We start from the raw sequence: 24,877 nt of genomic DNA on the forward strand, positions 1-24,877 counted from the left end.
AAAAATCGAAATTTGCATTATAAACATATTTTATAATTAATTTGCATGGTTCAGAATTACCAAAGCAACCACAAGTAAAGATTAAGTGTTTTTTGTTTCTTTTTCCTGCCTAATAAAACCAACTTTCAAGATTAACAATTTCTTGGGTCTCAGAAAATGGCAAAGTCCTAGAAAATGGTGCTCTAAAGGTGGGGCTTTTTTTCCTCCATGCCATCAAGGAGCTGTTTTTCCTGCCAAAGCTGGTTCTTTGGCAGCTTGCTCCCCAGATTTTTACTGGAGTAACTAGGAATGACCCATGATAACCTTTGGAGAACCACAGACTTGACTGGGGAGAGAAATCTGGATGGTTCCAATTCTCGGTAAGAGTAGCTGGAGTGGCTGGGTCACCATCTTTTTTTGCAGCTGCTTGTATTTTTAGATGTGCCTTCTGTTTTTAAAAGGTAAAGGTAAAGGTTCCCCCGCACATGCATGCTAGTCATTTCCGACTCTAGGGGCCGGTGCTCATCTCCGTTTCAAAGCCGAAGAGCCAGCGTTTGTCCGAGGACGTCTCCGTGGTCATGTGGCCGGCATGACTAGACGCCAAAGGCGCATGGAATGCTGTTACCTTCCCACCATAGTGGTCCCTTTTAAAAGTCTAATTGTTAATAGCCTGGCTGAATGCTGACGTGCTTTATGCGCCTTTGCTTGCTTACAATCATAAACTTTTATTTGTTTTATTTCAGTGCTTTAAAATACTTTCTCTGTCATCACAAGAAAGCCAGAGGTGTGAGGCTTCTCTTTCTTTCTTTCTTTCTTTCTTTCTTTCTTTCTTTCTTTCTTTCTTTCTTTCTTTCTTTCTTTCTTTCTTTCTTTCTTTCTTTCTTTCTTCTTTTTCTTTTTCTTCTTTGTAGTGAAAGTGACTCAGTCTTTTTTATGGTGGATTCTTATTTTTAAGATTTTGCATTTTATTAGTTTTCCTAAAAGAATTCAGTTGCTTTGCTTTGTCTTTTTTTTCTTTTCCATTCAATCTGTTGTGAAAATTTTTTAGTTCAGCTTTATTATGTCTGCTTTGTTGTGGTATATCCATTTTCTTTCTCATTGGAAGGGAAGTGTTTACACTTTGCTGTAAAAACTGGACAAAAGCAAAGCAACAATAAATTAAGGACTTTTAATATTGTATGCTTTATGTATATCACAATGCCCTCAAAATAGAGACATAAAAGAGAGATGGGCCTCAGATGATTTTAATGTTAAACTCTTCTTGGAAAAATTGATATTTTTTGCCAACTTACAAGTTTTAAATGAAAAATGGGTAAAAGGTTTATGAATTTGTAATAAATACATTGTTACACAATGTCATTGTGCTTCTGAAATTATAAGATTTTTCTTTGGTGATAACCTTTCAAGAAATTACTATTTTGTGATTTCTCTGATTATTAGTGACTACATACCCTTTTTTGTTTAGCTAATTTATTTTTATGCTTCTTTTCAGTGGGAAGAAATAAGTGGTGTTGATGAGAACTATACTCCAATCAGAACTTACCAAGTCTGCAACGTCATGGACCACAGTCAAAATAATTGGTTAAGGACAAATTGGATACCACGCAATTCAGCTCAGAAAATTTATGTGGAACTCAAATTTACTCTGAGGGATTGTAACAGTATCCCTTTGGTTCTGGGCACCTGTAAGGAAACTTTTAATTTGTATTATATGGAATCTGATGATGACCATTCTGTCAAGTTCAGAGAACACCAGTTTACAAAGATTGATACCATTGCTGCCGATGAAAGCTTCACTCAGATGGATCTTGGGGATCGGATTCTTAAGCTCAATACAGAAGTTCGTGAAGTAGGACCTGTGAGCAAGAAAGGATTTTATTTGGCTTTTCAAGATGTGGGTGCATGTGTGGCCTTAGTATCAGTGCGAGTGTACTTCAAAAAATGCCCTTTTACTATAAAGAACTTGGCCATGTTTCCAGATACAGTACCTATGGATTCCCAGTCACTGGTGGAAGTGCAAGGCTCTTGTGTTAATCATTCCAAAGAGGAAGACCCACCCAAGATGTACTGCAGCACCGAAGGAGAATGGCTAGTACCCATAGGGAAGTGCTTGTGTAATGCCGGCTATGAAGAAAGAGGCTACGCCTGCCAAGGTAATGGTAACATGATGATTTAAACTTTTTTCAACAGGAACACTACCACTTCAGGTAAGCGAAGAAATGGTCCAGAAACAGGCTGGGTCATCATGGGCAAAATATTTCTCTCTGGTACGCCCAAACTATTATATGCCTTTCAAAAGACAGCAAAAGCATTGCTTGTTATATTTGCTATAATTAAGAAGTAGTATAGTGGGGTTAAGTCTCAGAATGAAGAGAGGTTCGGACTGGTCTATACTTTGGGACCTTTAATTTCAACACTGAAACACTAAAATTTTTCAGTGAGTCTTACTTGAGCTCCTTGGTTTTAAAAGCAGGTGAAAAGACAAGCATATTGTGCATTGCTACACAAATTAGTTTAGCGTGTTGCTGTAGTATTTAAGGCACCAGGCTAGAAACCAGTAGACCAGGAGTTCTAATCCCATGTAATGCACAAAGCCACTTGGTAACCTTTGGTCAGTGTCTCTTTCTCACAGCTGTAGGAATGAGGCAACGGTAAATCACTTTTGAAAAACTGTGCCAAGAAAACTGCAAGGACTTATCCAATTAGTTGCCAGGAGTCAAAAATGTATTCAAAGGCATGTATAAATAAACAAACAAATAAATATTACCCTATCCCAGAATAAAATCCCTACCTCTGTTTCTGCAACATGTTTTCCCCATCTTTATGTACTTTTCTTTTAGACCTATTTACCAAGTATTTTTTTTATCTTTTCTACTTTTTTCTTTAAAGTATTTATCTGTTTCCTGTTTAACTCATTAAATCCATCTACATTGTTCATTTTCCCTTTTCTTAATGATGCTCATCTCCCAAAAATATTTCCTGGGACTCTTATTCCCTGTGGTACAGAGCATTTTCTGATAATGTACCAGTTTGTAGATACTGAACAATGCAGCTTATTTAATATTGTGATTATGCTTTTTTGTTTTCCTTTGTTTCTGCAAAAACATAGTTGAATAAGCTTATTATTTTGTTAATCTTCAGTGAAACACAGTAAAATTTTTAAATAGAATCATTTAAACCTTAAAATTAACATAAAAAGAAACAATTTATATTTGATATATAGATATGCAGTATATTTATTTATATATAAACTTATATCTTAGCACAGATCTTATATATTTTATATAAAATATATTGCTGTTTGTGTCTGTGTTCTTAAAATGAAGTTGGGTGATTTCAGTTTGCTTTAAATCTAGATTATGTATGGGATAGGCGTGAAAGGATTTTTTAACTAGTGCTAAGGACACTAGAAATTCTCCAGCATTCTTGGTGTCAATTCTAAATAAATTTTGTAAAATAAAAATATTTCAAAAATTATTTGAAAGGATAATAGAGTTTGTGGGAAGTTTGTGGGAAGAGAAGACCTGAGCTTTCTTGCACTTGTTTATATTATTAAAGAGTAGATATCTTTTCTTTAAATCAAATCTCCAGCAGGCTGAAGCTTCCCACATTTCCGCAGAGAAAAGATCATAAAAATAAGTTCCATTGGTTTTATTTCTAGTGGAATCGTGCTTTTGAGACATTACTGAAGAAAGAAAGTAATTATGGAGAGATTTAAATAATGCTTTTATCCAGTGTATATATTCAAATGCTCAACTTCTGGCCGTTCGCAAGAAGTAATCCAGCAGGAACTGAAAGTTTAAAAATCTGTTCACATTTTCTCTTTCTTTCTTTCTTTCTTTCTTTCTTTCTTTCTTTCTTTCTTTCTTTCTTTCTTTCTTTCTTTCTTTCTTTCTTTCTTTCTTTCTTCCTTCCTTCCTTCCTTCCTTCCTTCCTTCCTTCCTTCCTTCCTTCCTTCCTTCCTTCCTTCTGAATTTGTGAATTAAATTTGAATTTCTGGATGCAGATCAGGAATCTTCTCACTAATGTATGAAAATTATCACAAGACAGTACTATTGTGTACTTAGGAAAAATGAAAAAAAGCTGAAAAAATTGGCATTAAATCTTACATACGCTGTTCATGTATTTCCTTGACAGAGAACAGACTTTGTAAAGTCTGAATTTCTATTAATAGTTTTAATAATGTTTATGTAATTTCAAATGAGTTATTAAAAATTCTGAACACTATGAAAAAATATGGAAAAAAGAAATATAAGACTCAAATTATACTATAATGTCTTCATGGCTTAATAAAATCAGCGTTTCAGATCCCTTTTGAGAATTGGGCATTGTGTTTAATCCAAATTGAAGACATAGGGTAAACATAAAACTCATTCTGAAATTTGTGTAACACAGATTTAGAATATTACATTTTTTATATCCTGCTTATTTTTCAAGACCTTTTAATTTGGATTTATAACAGTCTGCTCAATCAACATCATTGGCATGTTATGTTTAAAAATAAACTCTGGGGGTTTGTTCCTGGTTTTACAGATGACAACCTAATTTGTATAGATACCAAAGATCTGAGATAAATATATGCCTTTTAGGACAAGCTATTATTAATTGGTTAAGTCTTCATTCAGTTCCAACCCAGTCTGGAAATCTAATATACAGTATCTGTGTTATAAAATATTTTATAATAATATGTAGCCTGTGTATTTGCTTTTTAGAATAAAAAGAACTGCTAGCTTCATTTTGCTTGTAAAAATCTTCCAAGAATTTGGAGTTTGTTAGCAGTTCACAAAGAAACACCTTTACTATAGATGATTTAAAACATATACGATTACAACATTGAAATAACATATTGAATGTTGGTTTCCAGAACAACTATTTAAAAGTCTATCTAACTGTCTGAAGTTAAAGACAAAGCAAGTAATGGGAATTTATCTATATTACCTAATCAACAGAGATAGTTTTATAATTGTTTATTTTAGGGGAAATGGAAAATTATATAAGGCATTCCTGTAGATTCAAGACAGCATCATTCCAAAAGAAGGCATATGTTTACTGAAAGACATATATTTTGAATAAACGTGTCAAAAGAATTTAAAGGAATAGGTGGATTATCTTAAAAATCAGTTTAGTCAATCATGGTATTCAATGTAGCTTAAGAAAATTTTTCTGTTTGGCAATAGCAATAGCACTTAGATTGGCGTCTAGTCATGCCGGCCACATGACCATGGAGACGTCCTCGGACAAGTGCTGGCTCTTCGGCTTTGAAACGGAGATGAGCACCGGCCCCTAGAGTTGGAAACGACTAGCACGCATGTGCGGGGGAACCTTTACCTTTTTAAGTGGTTTACAGAGTTAGCATATTGCCCCCAGCAATCTGGGTTCTCATTTTACCATCCTTGGAAGAATGGAAGGCTGAGTCAACCTTGACCCATTTTAGTTAATATTCCTACTGGACAATTAGCAAAATTCTCTTCAGAATGCTAAATGATAATTTCTTTATTATTTATTTATTTGTATCCCACTTTTATTTTTTTGCAAATAACTCAAAGTGGATAACATATTCAACATACCTTTCTCCTCCTATTTTGCCCACAACAACAACCTTGTGAAGTGGGTTGTCGAGAGAGAGAGAGAGAGAGAGAGAGAGAGAGAGAGAGAGAGAGAGAGAGAGAGAGAGAGAGAGAGACCTAAGTCACCTAGCTGGCTTTCATGGCAAAGACTGTATTTGAACTATACATTTAATTAATATATTACATTGTATTATATGCAATGGTGTTTTCAAAGCTAAATAAGCTGAAACATTGCTAAAGGTAAAATAAAAGTTTTGAAATAATCTTTAAGAGTTACCTTACTAGGATTTTGATTATTTCTATATCTGGTTTCAACTTATATTTGATAATAAGGAAAATTAACTCTACATAAAAATATCCCTATTGCAGCTAGGAATAAAAAGAAATTGTGTTACTAATTTGAATAGCGTTACTTTTTGTCATGTTTATTTTAATTTGTATATATCCCCAAACAATACATGAATGAGTAGTAGGTATGAATTGTAGTATTGTTTTTCAAGGGAAGGCATTTATCTAGATTTATGATTGGCTTTCATAGATGGTTTGATCTCATTGTGAATTATTGGAAAAGTTTCTAAAAACCAGATGCACCATCAGTAAATGCCTTCTCATTTATCCAGCAGAAACATCCATAAAGGCATGAAAACCAAGTGAATTGTATGAGTGGTCATTTTTATTCCTACCCCCTATTTAAATTGTTCATTTATAGAAACTTTTCATTTGTTTATTTAAAATCTATATATTATGCCTGTGATATAATACCTGCATAACAATAGTTTGATTCTCTGACTGGTTGTTTCCTCTGTTATATTTATGCTTAGAGCTAATAGGGTGGCTTGTTAGTTGAAGGATGAAATATATAATAGCTGTTAACAGATTTTGATAAAGAACTATTTTATAAATGGGTATGTTCTGATGATAAATGAATATGCAGTAAAATTATGAGTTATTTCATTTTGAAGTGAAGTGCTTTATATGCTCATCTACGTGGCTATAGCCTAAAATAGCTTTTAAAGATACTGTGTCAATTGCGGAAAAATATGGCTTCTTTATTAATTGGAAGAGCATGTGTTGCTCATGTTCTCATGCATTGGAAAACACAATCCTAATCATTATTATATCTATCTTTTAATAATAATTGGGGCCTAAGAATGTAGAGATGATTTTTTTTTTGCACTTGTGGAGCCCTTCTTCAGTTATGATTGCAAGAAATTGGTAATACTGTTTTATAACCATTTTGTGATTTTAAAATAATTCAGAGTGAGTTTCAAAAATAAAGAAAATAATGATGGTTGTGGTGATGATGATGATGATGGTTATAATGCACACCTAAAATTCTCAATGTTAGTATCATGGTCCTGTGCATTTTGCATCATCACCTTCCTTTTTCCATAGGTTTGTGTGCTTCCCAATAAAAATACTATCTATTCCAGATGTCTCCAACATTTCTGGGCTTGTGGACTGGAGGGAAGGAGAGCAGGTTCAAAATTGGTGCGTGTGCACGTGCACATGCGTGCACACACAGGGCCATGCACACTGGTGTGGAACTAGTGGCCCCATTCACACATGGGGCATGCACTGGTGCTGTGTGCATGCCTGAATGGCTGCATCCCCTCACAGCAGCTAGCGGCCCTTTTATTTATTTATTTATTTATTTTATTAATTAGATTTCTATACCGCCCTATTCCCGAAGGACTCATCCATTTCATTTCATGCATGCTCCAATGGGTTGTGGACACCTACCCGCACTAGCGGCCCTGTTTGTGCCCATGCACATGTGCAAATGGGAGTGTGAGCACAAGCACGAGTGGGGGAAATGCATACCCACATGTGTGTGCACCGGCCAGCCATTTCCATGGCCCACTGGCCAAGAGCCTGCGGCCTACTCTCGGGCCACGGCCCATAGGTTGAGGACCCCTGATCTATTCTGTTGTAAATAAAACACTTTGTCATTAATGAAATGAACTTTAATGAATCTGTCTGATAATTCGTTTATCAGATTTTTTTGATAAAAGAATATATACCCATAAATTTATTTAGTTATATTTATATACCGCCCTATTCCCTGAGGACTAAATGTCTAAATATCTCAGACATCTGATGTTTTGCAAAACTGTCAATTTGTTCATGATATTATTACCAATTATTGCCAAGTAGTTTTTGTAACATTTCTTCAAAACATTTTTTTCTTTGTTTTATATATTGTTTACTTTGTAGTTCTATATTTGTCTACAAGTAGATATTTCAAGTTTAAAAAGAAAAGACTGATATGAATACAGAGCTAGTACCTATGAAAGCTATGAGTTATGAGCCATGGAAGTAACATCATACAACCATGTTGGTTAGAAACAAAGTCAAAATGTATACAAACAGATTTAAGAAGTGGGGGTCATATTAGTTTTTCAGACTTGGTATAAGGAATACTCACAATTTTCATTTGAAAATTAAATATAAATCTGTGGAATCCTTGGTGCTCCTTGAGTTTGATTGCTTGCAGATGTTTCATTATCCAACAAGATATCATTATTGCTGGCGACTGGGACTATGAGGTTTGCTCTATGGTTATTTATAGTAGCTTGCACTGCCAGTGTTGTGAGGGTGTACTTGGTACTTCCTTGATTAGGGTATTTTTTTTTCTTACTGTTAATTCTGACTTAGCTGAGTGTTGGCTGCTGAAAAGGACAATATAAATCTGTCCACAGGGTTCCCTTTGTATTTTGGAATTCAATTTGTACTGTAAATGTTTTTAACTAGCATGGAATTGTATTTTCCTGATTATTTATTGTATATTCTTTCACATATATTTTCAAAAGCTTTTTCATATTTTTATATATGATACAAATCAAAAAACCCATTTATAAAATGAAAGTTTTCAAAATACATTTCTTGGAAGAATGTCAATGTTTTTTTAAAAAAAATCTCACAAAAGTAAATATAATTAATCCTAGTGAGAGAAAATAAGTGTTTTTCTTCTAACAGAAGAATGTTAGAATGTTCATCAACATTAATATTCTAACTTAATTTCAGTACAATTTAGATTGATTTAAATTAGAAAGTTTTAAAACTTGGCAACTCTAGTAATCAAAGTTACCAAAAGTCAGCTGGACCTAAGACTAACTGAAGTTTGGATGTGGTAAATCAGTGGTGTGGGACTCAGAATGTATTTTTTGGAGATCCCATTGCCATCAGCATATTGGAAATTAAAGTAGAGCAAGATTTAATTAAGATGCACCTTTGCCTGGACTAAATTTGAGTATAGCCAGATTTAGTCCTTGCATGCCTATCATTTCAGTAGTTCTTTTCCAAGTCTGCCTGTTAGTTTTGGCTAGCAAAGAAAATTGTCAACACATTTTTGTGTTTGGTTGAACAATGCCTTTAAGTCCAAGAAAGAATGTTTTGACTAAAAAAATTGCCTCTTTTATTTTTCCTAGTAAGTGCCTTTGAGTTAGCCTGCGATACTGAACATAGACGTTCCACATAGAAATTACCTGGAAATTACTTCTGGGTATTCAGTTCAGAGATACACTGTTTATGAGCCCCAAGTCCATCAAAACTGAATTAGAATTACAGATGAGGGTGGAAATGTATTAAGTGTGAAAAAAGTAGAATTGCTGTATTCAAAAACAAACTGAAACTATATTCATCACTTCTTTGTAACAAGATCTAACATCAGTTTATACAATAATCATTTCTAAAAGGTCAGTACAACTGTTTGGCTTGCTGTCTTAATACCAGACATGTCTATTCTCCAAATTCTTTCATAATTAGGGATTACTATGTAGTATATCATTTTTTTAACACCCAGGAAGCATACCATCAGATTTAAGACATCACTGCAAGAAAGACATTGTTACATCCTCATAGTAAGAGATTTAATAAAAATAGATTGAAATAAAATAATTTATGTTTGACAAGATATTACATGCTGTGAGACAATAATATAGGTACAATCCAAATTAAAATTATGCTAAAATTTCTTAAAGGCATTTCCTCTCCTAATTTATGAAAGAAATACATTACAATTACATTGTATCTGATGCTCTGCCTTCTCTACTTTTTATACCATATTGTTTTGAATTAATTACATTTGATGCTAATGAAAAGGTATTAGCTTACAAAAAGTTTCTAGATTTCCCTAGTTAGTTTTCTGAAGATACATAAGAAGTCTGCCTAGCATGTTTGCAAAATAACAGGATTTGAATATTTTTCCCAATAATATACTCTCAGATTTTTTTCAGCATTCTCCAATTTGTATTTCAAATTCTTCTAACGTTTCTTGAATTTGACTGGGTTAGTCAGCAAATCATTCCTTGTGAATCTTTCTTTAAATGTAATTCCACCTCACCTCCATCCTAACTTTGAAGGTTTAGAAGGTGCCTTGATATTAATTTTCAAAACATATGGATTTTGTCATTTAACAAATATTTCAAGATATATATGATAACTATTAGGAAAGGTGTTCAGGGCTTATACAACTAAGAAGTGAAGAGAGAAAAAAAATATTGACTGTATATTTTGTAATACTCCCCCCTGCAAGGCCTAATGTTCATTTAATACTTTTTTTAAAAATGATATTTTTGAACCCTCTTCACACTTGTCATATAAGTCCCAATAATAAATAAATAATAATAAATAAAACAATGGTATATAACATATTTTATGAACAGGTTGACTACTGTTGAAGTAAAGTTGCAGTGATATTAAGATATAAAAAGATATCAGAAAAGATAATTTCTGGTTATGGTCAAGTTTGCATAGGACTATGATCTAGAATGGTGTCGAGACCAGAACATATTTTGGTTTATTGTATTAATGCAATTGGCATATGCACAAACTATTAGGTTGACAAGACATTGTAACATGATTTTGAATTTGCATTTTCATTTCTTCTTTTTGTTTAGTTTTGTTAAGAAATAACTTAGGTATTTGCTGGTATTTACTTTTAATCTAACTACTATCTATAGATTCATTGTAAAGATTCATGAATGAGAAGACTTTTCACATCCAAGCAAGTAAATATGTGGTGGCTCAGTGGGTTAGGATGCTGAGCTTGTCGATCAGAAGGTCAGCAGTTTGGCGGGTCGAATCCCGAGTGCCGCGTAACAGAGTGAGCGCCTGTTACTCATCCCAGCTTCTGCCTACCTAGCAGTTCGAAAGCATGTAAAAATGCAAGTAGAAAAATAGGGACCACTATGGTGGGAAGGTAACAGCGTTCTGTGCGCCTTTGGCGTCTAGTCATTCCGGCCACATGTCCTCGGACAAGCGCTGGCTCTTCGGCTTTGAAACGAAGATGAGCACAGACAACCATGGTTACTTAAGCTTCTCTCTCTCTCTCTCTCTCTCTCTCTCTCTCTCTCTCTCTCTCTCTCTGTGTGTGTGTGTGTGTGTGTGTGTGTGTGTGTAATGTATAAAATGCCTTGATAACCTCAAAATCGACATTGTCTTTAACAGATGATGAATATGTACAATCTCATTTTTAGTTTAAATTATTGTATTCTCGGCAGTATAAAGATTTGCCAAAAAGTTTCAAAGATACTCTTCATTATCTTAATAGTTCACATGATACCGTATTTATTCTTCATTGTTGGTAGTGTAGTAATAGCAATTTGTAATTAGTTATTGAAAATATATGTAATATTCATACCCCATTTTCTATTAAAAACTTAAAGGACATTATAATCCTTAAATGCTGCTCTCCTAGATATTGAGATATAAACAAAATGATTAAAATTTACAGTGAATTACTCTGAATTTTTTGATGGCCCTGCTGATTCACACAGGAACAAACTATGAAGAGTTCAATTAATTCATGTTTGAGAAACATCAAATTATAAATTGGGAGGACGTACAGAGATCAGATGGCAGTGAAAATTCTTTCAGGCAAAAATTTAAAATATATGATAAAATATTTTCTTTTATATTCTCCAGATCCTGTCTATTTTTGTTTCCAGCAGTTTTGCATCAGCTGGATATGCTTTAATGATGTGGCATTCTCAGTGAATGCCAGAATAACCCATTTCATTAACCTGCACATTACAAACTCTACGTGTCTCAAATTTTATATCATATATGAAACAAGTCAATTATATGTAAAATTGAACATATGGAATGGTAAATACTAAAGCCAAAGTCCTATTTCATATCAAATTTATGTTGATATACGAATATTTAAACCAGGTGCTAGTTGGAATGCGAAGTTTAGCCACAATTAATAGTAATCTTCAGTTGTGACATGTTATCAATGTGTAAGAATGACTTCACTTGCAACTAATAATAATGCTAAAATATTCTAATATGTATACAATTTAAGGAATAATTAAATTCTCATACTTTGATTACATCTGGTCGATATGAACTCAGAAACTAGTAACAATAAGACTTGCATGTTGCACCTTATTTATGCCTTATTTCACTGAAGACTTAAATATGGTACAATAAAATGTGTTCATATGTCAAATATGTTTTCATGTCAAAAGAACAAAGCTTCCAGGGAAATTTAATTTTGGGTACTCTCTTTTCATATGCTCAAGTTATTTCATTTTTCTTCTATGTTTTCCTTTGTATGTATTTTCACCTTGACTGAAATAGTTTAATGAAAGGGTAGAAGGAAATAAATAATCTAAAGACATAGAAGAAAACTGACAGGTGTAAAACAGTATATCATTTTTTAAAAAAACAACAGTTTGACTGCTGGGATTCAGTCAAATTGGCCAGAACCTAATTTAATTTATACTGACAGAAATATACCAAAGTTAAGTGATCACTGGTTACATGAATACATTATCATGTGGATGGCCTAAGGAGCAATAGAGATATTAATAGTTCTATTCCTTAATTTGTCTGAATGTACTGATCCTGTAAATATATAACAGCTATTTTAAGCAAAGTTGAAAATTGATATAGTGAAACTGTAAAGTCTCCAATTTTTCCTTCTAATGACAGGAGATCCAAAAAAGAAACCTGTCCCAGGCTGATGTTAAAATTAATAAAGGGAAGACCTTCCGGATTAACCAAATAACATGAAGTTCAATATCTTGTCCTTTGTCTGCTTTTATCTGCTATAAAATCAGTGATGGATTCTTGTTTCTAGAATCAGCTGTGGTTAAATAATTCTTCCCCAATAAACAACATTATTGTTAATTTTGCAAGATATTGAACTGTGTAACTCTATTCTCATTAAAAAAAAACACAGCATTGAACCAAAATATGTAAGTGGTTCAGAATATTTCAGAGTTCCTTTTGTGCATATTTTATGGGCAAGTAATAAGTGCTGTTTATATGGAATTGTGCACACCTTGTTGAGTCCATAAGCTGAAATAGAAAGCAGAAGCGATTTTCAAACTTGTCAAACTTGCTCCAGAAGTTTAACTCAGTTTAAAAGGAATATAACATTGTTTTTATTAAACAGGGCATTCTTGTTACAGCTGTTGTTGTTGTTAGCTGCAAAGTCGTGTCCGACCCATCGCGACCCTATGGACAATGTTCCTCCAGGCCTTCCTATCCTCTACCATCTTCTGGAGTCCATTTAAGCTCAAGCCTACTGCTTCAGTGACTCCATCCAGCCACCTCATTCACTGTTGTCCCCTTCTTCTCTTGCCCTCAGTCTTTCCCAGCATTAGGCTCTTCTCCAGTGAGTCCTTCCTTCTCATTAGGTGGCCAAAGTATTTGAGTTTTAGCTTCAGGATCTGGCCTTCTAAAGAGCAGTCAGGGTTGATCTCCTCTAGGACTGACCGATTTGATCGCCTTGCAGTCCAAGGGACTCGCAGGAGTCTTCTCCAGCACCATAGTTCAAAGGCCACAATTCTTTGGCGCTCAACCTTTTTTATGGTCCAACTTTCACTGTCATACATTGCAACTGGGAAGACCATAGCCTTGACTATACGCACTTTTGTTGACAGGGTGAAGTCTCTGCTTTTTAGTGTGCTGTCTAGATTTGTCATGGCTTTCCTCCCAAGGAACAAGCGTCTTTTAATTTCTTGGATACAGTCCCCATCTGCAGTGATCTTGGAGCCCAGGAAAATAAAATCTGTCACTACCTCCATTTCTTCCCCCATCTATTTGCCAGGAATTGAGAGGGCTGGCTACCATGATCTTGGTTTTCTTAATGTTAAGTTTCAACCCAACCTTTGCACTCTCCTTCTACACCCACAACAAGAGGCTCTTTAGTTCTTCTTCATTTTCTGCCATTTGAGTGGTATCATCTGCATATCTTAGGTTGTTGATATTTCTTCCGGCAATCTTAAATCCAGCTTTTGATTCATCTAGCCCTGCCTTTCTCATGATCTACTCTGCATATAAGTTAAATAGACAGGGCAACAGTATACAGCCTTGCCGGACTCCTTTCCCAATTTTGAATCAATCAGTGGTTCTGTGTCCAGTTCTCACTTTTGCTTCTTGGCCCACATATAGGTTTCTCAAGAGACAAATAAGATGGTCTGGTACGCCCATCTCTTTAAGAACTTGCCACAGTTTGTTATGATCTACACAATCAAAGGCTTTAGCATAGTCAATGAAGCAGAAGTAGATGTTTTTCTGGAACTCTCTAGCTTTCTCCATGATCCAGCGTATGTTGGCAATTTGATCTCTAGTTCCTCTGCGTCTTCGAAATCCTGCCTGCACTTCTGGTAGTTCTCGATCCACATACTGCTGGAGTCTAGCTTGTAGGATTTTAAGCATAACTTTACTAGCATGACATATGAGTGCAATGGTGTGATAGTTTGAACATTCTTTGGCACTGCCTTTCTTTGGAATTGGAATGTAAACTGATCTTTTCCAATCCTGTGGCCACTGTTGAGTTTTCCAAATTTGCTGGCAAATTGAGTGTAGCACTTTTACTGCATTGTCTTTTAATATTTTGAATAGATCAGCTGGAATACTGTCACTTCCACTAGCTTTGTTGTTGCTCAGCTTTTCTAAGGCCCATTTTACTTCACATTCTAGGATGTCTGGCTCGAGGTCAGTGACCACCTCATTGTGATTATCAGGGACGTTAAGCTCATTCTTCTATATTTCTGTGTAATTTTGCCACCTCTTCTTAATCTCTTCTGCCTCTGTTAGGTCCCTGCCATTTTGGTCCTTTATCATGCCCATTTTTGCATTAAATGTTCCTTTCATCTCTCCAATTTTCTTGAAAAAAATCTCTGGTCCTCTCTATTCTATTGTTTTCTTCTATTTCTTTGCACTGTTCATTTAAGAAGGCATTCTTATCTCTTCTAGCTATTCTCTGGAATTCTGCATTCAATTAGGCATATCTTTCTTTTTCTCCCTTGCCTTTCGCTTCCCTCCTTTCCTCAGCTATTTGCAAAGCTTCCTCAGACAGCCATTTTGCTTTCTTGCATTTCTTTTTCTTTGGGATGGTTTTGGTTGCTACCTGTTGTACAATGTTGCGAACCTCTGTCCATAGTTCTTCAGGCACTCTGTCTATCAGATCTAATTCCTTAAATCTATTTGTTACCTCTACTGTATATTCAACAGGGATATAATTTAATTCATACCTGAGTGGCCTAGTGCTTTTCCCTACTTTCTTCAGTTTAAGCCTAAACTTTGCAATGAGAAGCTCATGGTCTGAGCCACAGTCAGCTCCTGGTCTTGTTTTTACTGACTGTATAGAGCTTCTCCATCTTTGTCTGCAGAGCACATAGTCAATCTGATTTTTGTGTTGACCATCTGGTGATGTTCATGTGTAGAGCCGTCTCTTGGGTTGTTGGAAAAGAGTGTTTGCTATGACCATCGTATTCTCTTGACAAAATTCTATCATCCTGTGCCCTGCTTCATTTTGTACTCCAAGGCCAAACTTGCCTTTTATTCCGGTTATCTTTTGGCTTCCTACTTTAGCATTCCAATCCCCCATGATGATAAGGACATCATTTTTGGTGTTAGTTCTATAAGGTGCTGTAGGGCTTCATAGAACTGGTCAATTTCATCCTCTTCAGCACTGGTGGTTGGGGCATAGACTTGGACTACTGTGATACTGAATGGTTTGCCTTGGATTCGAACTGAGATCATTCTGTCATTTTGAAGATTGTATCCCAGTATTGCTTTTCCTACTCTTTTATTGACTATGAAGGCTACTCCATTTCTTCTGAGGGATTCTTGCCCGCAGTAGTATACCTGATGGTCATCTGAATTAAATTCACCCATTCCTGTCCATTTTAGTTCGCTGATACCTAAGATGTCGATGTTCAGTCTTGTCATCTCTTGTTTGACCACCGCCAGCTTGCCTTGATTCATGGATCTTACATTCCAGGTTCCTATGGAGAAAAAATCTTTACAGCATCGGACTTTCCTTTCACCACCAGACACTTCCACAGCTGAGCATCCTTTCGGCTTTGGCCCAGTCGCTTCATTCTTTCTGGTGCTACTAGTACTAGCCCTCTGCTCTTCCCCAGTAGCATATTGGATGCCTTCCGACCTGAGGGGCTCATCTTCCAGCATCATATTGTTTTGCCTTTTGGTACTGTCCATAGGGTTTTCATGGCAAAGATACTGGAGTGGGTTGCCATTTCCTTCTTCAGTGGATCACGTTTTGTCAGAACTCTCTGCTATGACCTTTCCATCTTGGGTGGCCCTGCACGGCATAGCTCATAGCTTCATTGAATTACGCAAGCCCCTTCGCCACGACAAGGCAGTAATACATGAAGGGGCTTGTTACAGTACCAATGTGTTATTCCATGTCTATGCAGGAGAAGCAGTAGATTGAAAAGTGTAATTGCTATACTTCCTTATTACTCTCCTCCTGTGAGCAAGTACAGGGTCAGCTTGTTAAACTAGCAGTTACAGCCTTGTTTCCTCTTGTAGATCAAAGAATGTGTGTTTAATATTTTATACCATGAATGTTACCTATCTCTCCTTTATAGTTATCATTTGTTTTAAAGCAATTGTCTCTATCAGAGCCCCCAGTGTTTGATTTTACCTGATGAACATTCTACTACATAACACCTACATAACTTTAGGGGTCTTGCTCTTGGATTGTGTGGATAGAAGAGACCAGTGACTCAGCATAGCTTGCTAGCTTTGGAAAATAAAACAGATGTTGGATTCTTTCTGATTGCTGGTCTTTATTGGGTGGGTTTTCCACCTGGAGACAAAAATGTTAGGGTCGATGTTATTTGAGGCAATTTCTTATAAGCAATAAATTTAATCAAATATATTTTTGTTTGTTAAGTGGTCATTGCATCTAACTGAATGTTCAGATATAAAATAATACTTGATTTATATGATTCACACATAGTATAGGGTTTCCTGCCTTGAGCAGGAGGTTGGACTAGGTACCTTTCAACTCTGTTATTCTGTATTCTAAGAAGAGCAGATTTGTACTAATACAGCTGTATTTAAGCAAAAAATGTTAATCCTAGATTAGCATAAGAATTTTGTAAATGAAATGGAAAAGGGGGAAATGTTGTTGTATTCTTCATTGATTCGGTAACCATTTCAAGGAAAGCCATTGTTGATTTTAAAGATGTAACGTTATCTTAAAAATAATTTGTGATTTAGTAATATGGATTGTCACCTGGAGAGGTTACACGTGTCACAGGAAATTGAGAATCAAGTAGCTGGATTTGGCTTGGTAAGTTAAATAATGTACGTATTTGAATGAGGCTGTTAGTTGGGTTACAAGCAGAGAGATGTGTCTTTATTATTATGTAATTCGGGTTTGTAAGTAGGCCAGTCAGATTGACAAATCAAAATTCTAAGTTTATCCTTTATCTAAATGTTCATGTTTAGTGAGGAATAAGTGGGCTAAATGAAGCACACCATGGGAAATGGAGAAATTCCTACAAAATATATATTCCTTTTATTTTGATAAAGAGCTGTGATTTAGAGAAGCTTTTGTAAACAGCAGAGATGGAAAAGATTTTACTGAATACTTTTTCTTCTTTGTGGAATACAATACCTCAGAAAATGGGGATCTGTTAACAAAAAATCTGCAAACAGAATTGCTGTTACCCTTCTTACAGATGTTATTGATGTAACCCAATAGATGTCTTCATTAAAATGTTAGCATTGCAAACATGAGGGCGACAACGTGTCAGAACTGACAGAACTATGAAATATGAACTGTTAGTAATCCTGTGGGTTTAGGGCTATCAATATTTATTGCATTTTACAATTTTCTGCATGATACCTCACTGCATCTAAAGGAATATTTCTATATCCTGAAACTGTTAGCAATAGAAAACATAATGTATTGTCTCAGAAATCTCCATTGGCATGGAGTGTTTACAAACAACAAAATGTGTGCTGTGATGTCATTATGTAAATTCTATTCTTACATACATTTACAGTTACACTTTCAGTGTTGCAGTACGATTGCAAGAAGATAGATTTTGTATTACAACATCACAATATATATTTCATTACTTTGGCATCATCATGCTTAGGTGGCTGATGTCAGACTAACAAGACCTGATCAAGAAACAGATGTTGCATAAGCTAAAAACTACTTGTATTAGTTTTGCTATAGTAATAGAAACCCTCTGAATGTGCTTTCCCTTCCCTTTCTTTTATCTTTTATCTTTATGAAAATACCTAGGGCATCCTCTCACTGCTCCTTGGTGGAGCAGTGGGCTAATGCCTCCTTAAGTAACACCAGCTGCCTGCAATTAGTGCAGGTTCGAGTCCCACCAGGCTCAAGGTTGACTCAGCCTTCCATCCTTCCGAGGTAGGAAAAATGAGGACCCAGATTGTTGGGGGCAATAAGCTGACTTTGTAAAAATGCCGCTTGGGGGGGGGAAAGTCCTAATAAGCAGGCATATACATAGAATGAAGGCTGTTGCTAAGCACATTGGTTTGTGCTTCTTAGATTGTAAGCCGCCCTGAGTCTTCGGAGAAGGGCGGGATATAAATGGGATTTTTTTTAAAAAAATTCCCAATTCACACTCCCTATATATTTTCATAAATCTCTATCTTGGTATGGATTTAAAACATTGCTTTGGTAAAAAAAAATCCTTATCTGTGTCAAGGCCCTCCTCTTTATTTTCTGTATCTATGTATATCTTCATAAACATTTCATCTGTAATTTAAACGACTTTCACAGGTTATTTCACAGGCTATGCCTGCAAAACTGTCCGACATGATATGGGACATTGGAATGGTGAAACAGATTTTCTTGCCAGGAATCCACTATCTCTTACACCTTCAAAATATATTCAAGGCTTGGTTAATGTATATACAGTATATGATTCCAAATAAGAAACAAAAAAGGATACATTAATCCTTTTGCAGAAGAGGGTGTTTCAATATTTGTGACTTGTTCTGGAAAATCCTTTAAACTTATTGTAGAGGCAGGAACCTGATCCTATTGTGGAATAGGCTTTCAGTTTTATCCCAACTTTCTTTCTCAGTATGCAAGGAAATGTTAAACACTGAATTCCATGATTAGCTTTTCACATACCGTACTTAAGTTTGTAAAAGGGAAAAAAATGCCACTATTATATTATTTTAATTAAGTGATTGGCCTGAAATAAACTCTTATAGTATTGCTACTTTATTTTAATTGACTGAATGGCATTCAGATCTAGTACTGACATTCTGTTGCTAACAGTTGCAGGATACAGAAATATCCCTCTAAGCAATATTTATAGAGTCTACATTGATATTTTTTCTAAGTTCAACAGTAGTTTAAGTTCAGTACAATTAGTGTAATAATTTAAAACATTCTAAATTCAACATAACTTTATGCCTGGTTTAATTATGTAATTAAGTAAGCATATTTAATATTGAAATCTTAGAAAATGTAATTTATTGTTTATAAGCAGGAACATGCATATATTTCTGAGAAGTTCCATGTTTCTTATTTGGAGCTAGGTTTTAAAAATCAAAATTGTGATTCCTTTTTCTTTTTTAACTGAGACACTCCTCCTCCAGAACCAAAAGCATTTGCTACTTACTTATTATTACTTATTATTTTGAAGAGTGTTTATATATGCCCATAAACATGATACACAATTCAATTGTTATATTTGCTTAGTCTTTTCCAAGACAGTGCTCTAGATATGTAGCCTGGAGTTATGTATGTCTGAAGTTATGTATGCCTTGAATTAGTTAATTCAGTTTTCAAAAAGCCTTTCTGCACTATCTCTTATTTTTTGCCCTCTATTTATGTTTTCCCCAGGTGTCACTGAGTTACTTCTAGTGATAAGATTTATATGTTGACAAGTGGTGAAGCAAAACACTGGTTAAAGCAGGGATGAAATGATATTCCTGATCCCAGCAGGAGTTACAGGCAATCTTGGTTTTTCCCCTGCTAAGTTTCCCCTTGTGAATAACTATAAATTACTTTGTGGTAAACATTAGTGGAGAATAATATTTCTGCCATTTTGACCTGCAGGTTTCTGAGGTGCACAATAAAAGCTAATTAGAGAATATGGATACTTGTAGAGTCTGTGATTTGCTGAATTCCAAGCTTATAAAAGTCTGAACTTAACAGTGTGCTATTGTGCCAAAAATTCATCATTATGGGTTGTTTGCTCAGTTATTTTTTAATAGATGGGTTTATTGACCAATGTGTTATTGATCATAAATTAGTTGTTATCTAATTAAACAGCAGTGAAAACTCATATAGTGAACTAATCAAGGGGAAGTAAGAACAATCACAATTCATGTTTTATTAACATGAATTCCATATCAAAAGAAAGGAGGAAGATTTATGGAAATTGTAGAATAAATATTTGCCTAAAGCGTAAGGCAGATTTCAAAAGTGCTGTAGTTTTGAGCTGTTTTCAGTGATTTACTAGTAATAAGAAAAAACTTTGAGGAATAAAAAACAAATCTTGGGAAAATCCTGCAATTATTTTTTGATAATTTTACTAGCAGCTATTAAATTATATACTACAAAATATAGATGGTGTGGGGTAAATGTCCATAAAATCAGCATCTAGCTATGTGTTCCAAATACACTGATAGGTTTTCAATATAAATTACAAATATTGAATCACATTAAACTTTTCATTAGTTATTAAAATAGTGCTGCCATATCTGCTGTATTAAATATACTGTTTCAGTGTATGTGTGCATGATTTGACACTGATATAGATATGCAAAGTCCAAAATAACATATCTATCAGAGGAAGAAAAACGAAGATATATTTCCCTATAATTTAAAACAATTGATTCTTGTCTTTTGGAAAAACTCTGATTCAGCCCAGCAAAACAGAGTGATTGTAGGGTCAGAAACTGACTCTGGAACAATATCAACTTTAGCTCTGGATGGGTTGTGCCTTCCTGGAAAGTATTGCTCTTCAAACCTGGGGAGCTGGTTCAACTCATGCTGGAACAGCAAGGACTACCTGTTGCCCATTATCATCTTGTGATTGTCCTTAAAATAGAAGGACATGTAGTTTTCTTTTTCAAGTGTTAATCCAATGAGTAAAACAAAGCAGAGAAAAAGAGAAAAAATCCCAAATGATAGTCTCTATATGCACAATTGTATGAGTCTCTGTCTCTGTCTCTGTCTCTCTCTCTCTCTCTCTCTCTCTCTGTGGGTCTCTGTGTGTGTGTGTCTATGTGTGTCTGTGCGTGTAGATGACTGATAAACATGATTGATTTGGACGGAGAGACAGACAGATGGATGATAGATAGATGATAGATAGATGATAGATAGATAGATAGATAGATAGATAGATAGATAGATAGATAGATAGATAGATAGATAGTATAGTTAATGTTGTACAAATGTAATAAATATAATTATATAACATATACATATACAATTACATTAAGACAGAAAGCAAAATATCATTCTTTGCTAGCAGTGAGATGGTACCTAATCAGGTAATGAAACATTTGCAAACAACCAAGCTCAGAGAACACCAAGGATCCATATGCATTTAGTATATTACTCTGAATAATTATATGTGCAAAACTGTGCACAATAATATATTAATATATGTTAATATATTGATTAAATGTTATATTGCTATTATAATATATTTAAGTGGTAATTATTCTGCGGTGGTTTAGCATTTTAGATTCCAACTATAATGTTAAGTCACCAGACCTGAAAGCAGGAGTCCACAAGTTCTAGTCCTGCCTTAGCCATAAAAGCCAACTGCATGACCTCAGGCCAGTCACTCTCTCTCAGCACAATTCACTATGCAGGGTTGTTGTTGTGGGGAAAATAGGATGAGGAAGATGTTTTGGATATGTTGGCTACTTTGAGTTATTATATCCCATTTAATAAAAGTGGGTATAAATAAATACAAAATAAAAATGCTGTATTCTAATCCGAAATTCAGAAACATAAATCTAGGTTATAATTCAATTGAAATGGACTCCAATTCTTGTTCTACATAAATCTGGGCACTTAGTTTGATAAAGATTATTGATAGTTTCTATTGTAAAATAAGATACAAAATAAAGAATTTTTTTTAAAACAGTGAGAGGACTGTCTTTCTTTTGATTTCTTAATTTCACTTTACAAATGAAGTTTTTTTAAAGTAAATGTTTTCCTTGCTACATAGATATGATCAGCCATGTTTTCTCTTACTTTCACATATATCTATATATTGCTTTAGGTAATTGTTCTGACATTGAAAGTATAATATTTTAAATTGCAAATTAAACAAAATGACAAATGTTTACAAATATATAATACACTGAATTAAGATCTTCATCTGTATTTCAGAAATCATGAGAAATGGCAAATCAGATTCAAATATAGAACTCCATAACTACTCCAGAAAGCTCTATAATATATAGCTATTGGTATATGTTTAAGTGATAAATATGACAAACTTACTGCTTCAGGAACAGACTGTTCTCAAAGAAAAGTGTTCTAGTGAGTACTGGAATTTAATCCTCCCAATTGGAAGTGGTGCATAGTATTTTGGGCAAAGCACATTTTTGGGGATGGGACTGTTTCCAGAATAGCACACACCCAACTTGAAAACTTAATTTTAAGAAAGTCATTGGCCTAGGGCCAGAATGCTAACTATTTACCCTTACATATTGATTGAGCATAATGAAACATGCCAATGAGTTGCAACTTCTATGACTATGTGGTAAATTATGCCACAGTTATGCAATATCTTCAGTTATGTGCAAAGAAATTACAATTATAGTTGTTGCAGTCATATAAATGTCAGTTTCATTTGCTGAAATACACACAGGGTTCATACATGCAGCTATTTAATCCTAATGTACATCTTCCTTCACAGAACCATTGCAACAAGCTAACATGCTTTTTCATTGTACTTAAATGGGTACTTTAGTTCCCAAAGGCACTAGGGTATAGATTTAGGTCATGCATAAATTTGCTGGCAAGATTCCCGTGTTTTCCAGTTCAGAGGAATGCAAAGCAGTGGTATATCATATCATCTTATTTTATATTATCATCAAAATTATTACAGAGTGTATTCTACAGAGAGTTTACACAACAACTCCAATTTTGGGTCTTCAGAACTTGAAATGTATCTATTCATAACAGCATGTTTAGATAACTAAGATATTTCTGAGATGTTAGGTGAATATCCAAAAAACACAAAAGTGAAAAATGCATGGAATGAAAGAACTCACTAAGTTTGTAAGAACTCGCTAAGCTTGTAAGCCGCCCTGAGTCTTCGGAGAAGGGCGGGATATAAATGGAATTAAAATAAAATAAAAATAAAACTTTGTACATCTCTTCATACAATATATATGTTGGCCTGTATCAAGGAATGATTATATATAATAATTTAACACTCTTTGAAGGAATGGCTTTGGAATGGAAACAGTTGATCCATCATACCTTTCATTGCAATAATGGTAATATAACAAAATAATAAATATTCTGGTAAGGTAAATTTGAAGACTTTATTTTGGCTAAGGATAGATTTAAATCTGCCAGATTGCCAATTTATTAAATTTCAGTCTTATTTTAAAATTGTTTGCAATAGTGTCCTATGTTTTCATTTGAAAACCTTGTATGATTTTACTGCCAGAATAATATTATACTTACTGTAGACTGAGAGTTGTTAGTGTTAACACAGATTCTTTTGCAGATTTTAGAAATTTTTGAATATTTTATACTTCCAAATTCTGGAATATGAAGATAATAACAACAGCAACAACAACAACAGTAGAGTTGGAAGGGATCTTGGAAATCTTCTAGTCTAACCCCCTAATCAGGCAGGAAATCCTATGCCATTTCAGACAAATGGTTGTCCGGTCTCTTCTTAAAAAGAATTCTTAAGGAATTTTATCACTGTTCTGAAAAGATTTGGTCAAACAGATTTTCAGACACTTTTAATCAAAGTTTTCTTTACTGAGCCTTTGTATAGTAACAATTGATTTTAAACCATATTGCATATATCAATTTTTGCTGCAGCTTAGTTGTTATATATCACATGGGTGTTTTGAGTAAAAAGTGAATATGTTAATATTTTATAATTATAGTCTGCATTGTATGATTTGTTATGATAAACATGCATATTTGTTTTTAGTAACATGAAAATTCACAAGCATCTCTTATAGCTTTATTAAAAATTGCCATTGATAAACCAGTGTAAAGAAATGGTTAAAAGAGATTAATAATGAATATTATATTTGTAACACCTCTACACCGCGAGCTGCATTGACTTCCAGTTGCCCTCCGGGTGAGATTCAAGGTGCTGGTGATGACCTATAAAGCCTTAAATGGCTTGGGTCCAGGATATCTGAGGGAACACCTGCTGCCAGCATCAAGTTCCCTTCGTCCAGTGCGCTCCCACAGGGTGGGTCTTCTCAGGGTCCCACCGGTAAGAGATTGCCGGCGGGTAACACCCAGGGATAGAGCCTTCTCAGTGGGGGCACCTGCCCTTTGGAACCAGCTGCCAGTGGAGCTGAGGACTGCCCCCGACATCTGTTCATTCCGCCGGGGCCTGAAGACCTGGCTCTTCGAGCTCTCTGGCCCAGGCTGAGGATCAATCTGATTTTAACTGGGGTTTTATTTGACAGGGGCACATACAATTTTTTCTTTTAAATCTGTTTTAACTTTTGTATTTCGGTTTTTTAATTACCCTGTAAACCGCCCTGAGTCCTTCGGGAAAGGGCGGTATAGAAATGTAATAAAATAAAAAATAAATAAAAAATAAATTTCCTCAACATTTGTTAATGATTGAAGTTGTGATGTTTTGTATGAAAATTAATGTCTGCTACTGTATTATAACTCTTCCCTGGACTATTATATCATGGGAACAATTGTTGTACATTTGTTGTCCAATATATCCTCAATTAACAAATCGCATGTCTGGTGAGAGCCCATTCTCAGACACACTTGGAACTATTTGTAGTAAAAAAAAAAAAGTATGGTGTAAATCACCCACTGACAAATTGAAGTTGGTGCATTCATTCATTTTCCTAAGTTTAATCTTAAA

The 24,877-nt window shown here is 34.7% G+C and overlaps 1 protein-coding gene across 2 annotated transcripts in view; it reads left to right on the forward strand.

Moving 5' to 3' along the window:
* The window catches only part of EPHA3 (EPH receptor A3), a gene marked incomplete at its 3' end in the record, with an annotated part of 224,684 nt that overhangs the window by 89,158 nt on the left and 110,649 nt on the right, over positions 1-24,877 (forward strand). For both annotated transcript variants that reach the window (XM_081327303.1, XM_081327304.1), the window contains exon 3: positions 1,472-2,132. In XM_081327303.1, the coding sequence (XP_081183429.1) occupies positions 1,472-2,132 (661 nt within the window). The remainder of the gene's footprint in view (positions 1-1,471; positions 2,133-24,877) is intronic.

The sequence above is a fragment of the Vipera berus genome, assembly GCF_964194415.1.
Source record: "Vipera berus genome assembly, chromosome: 4".
Taxonomy (NCBI): domain Eukaryota; kingdom Metazoa; phylum Chordata; class Lepidosauria; order Squamata; family Viperidae; genus Vipera; species Vipera berus.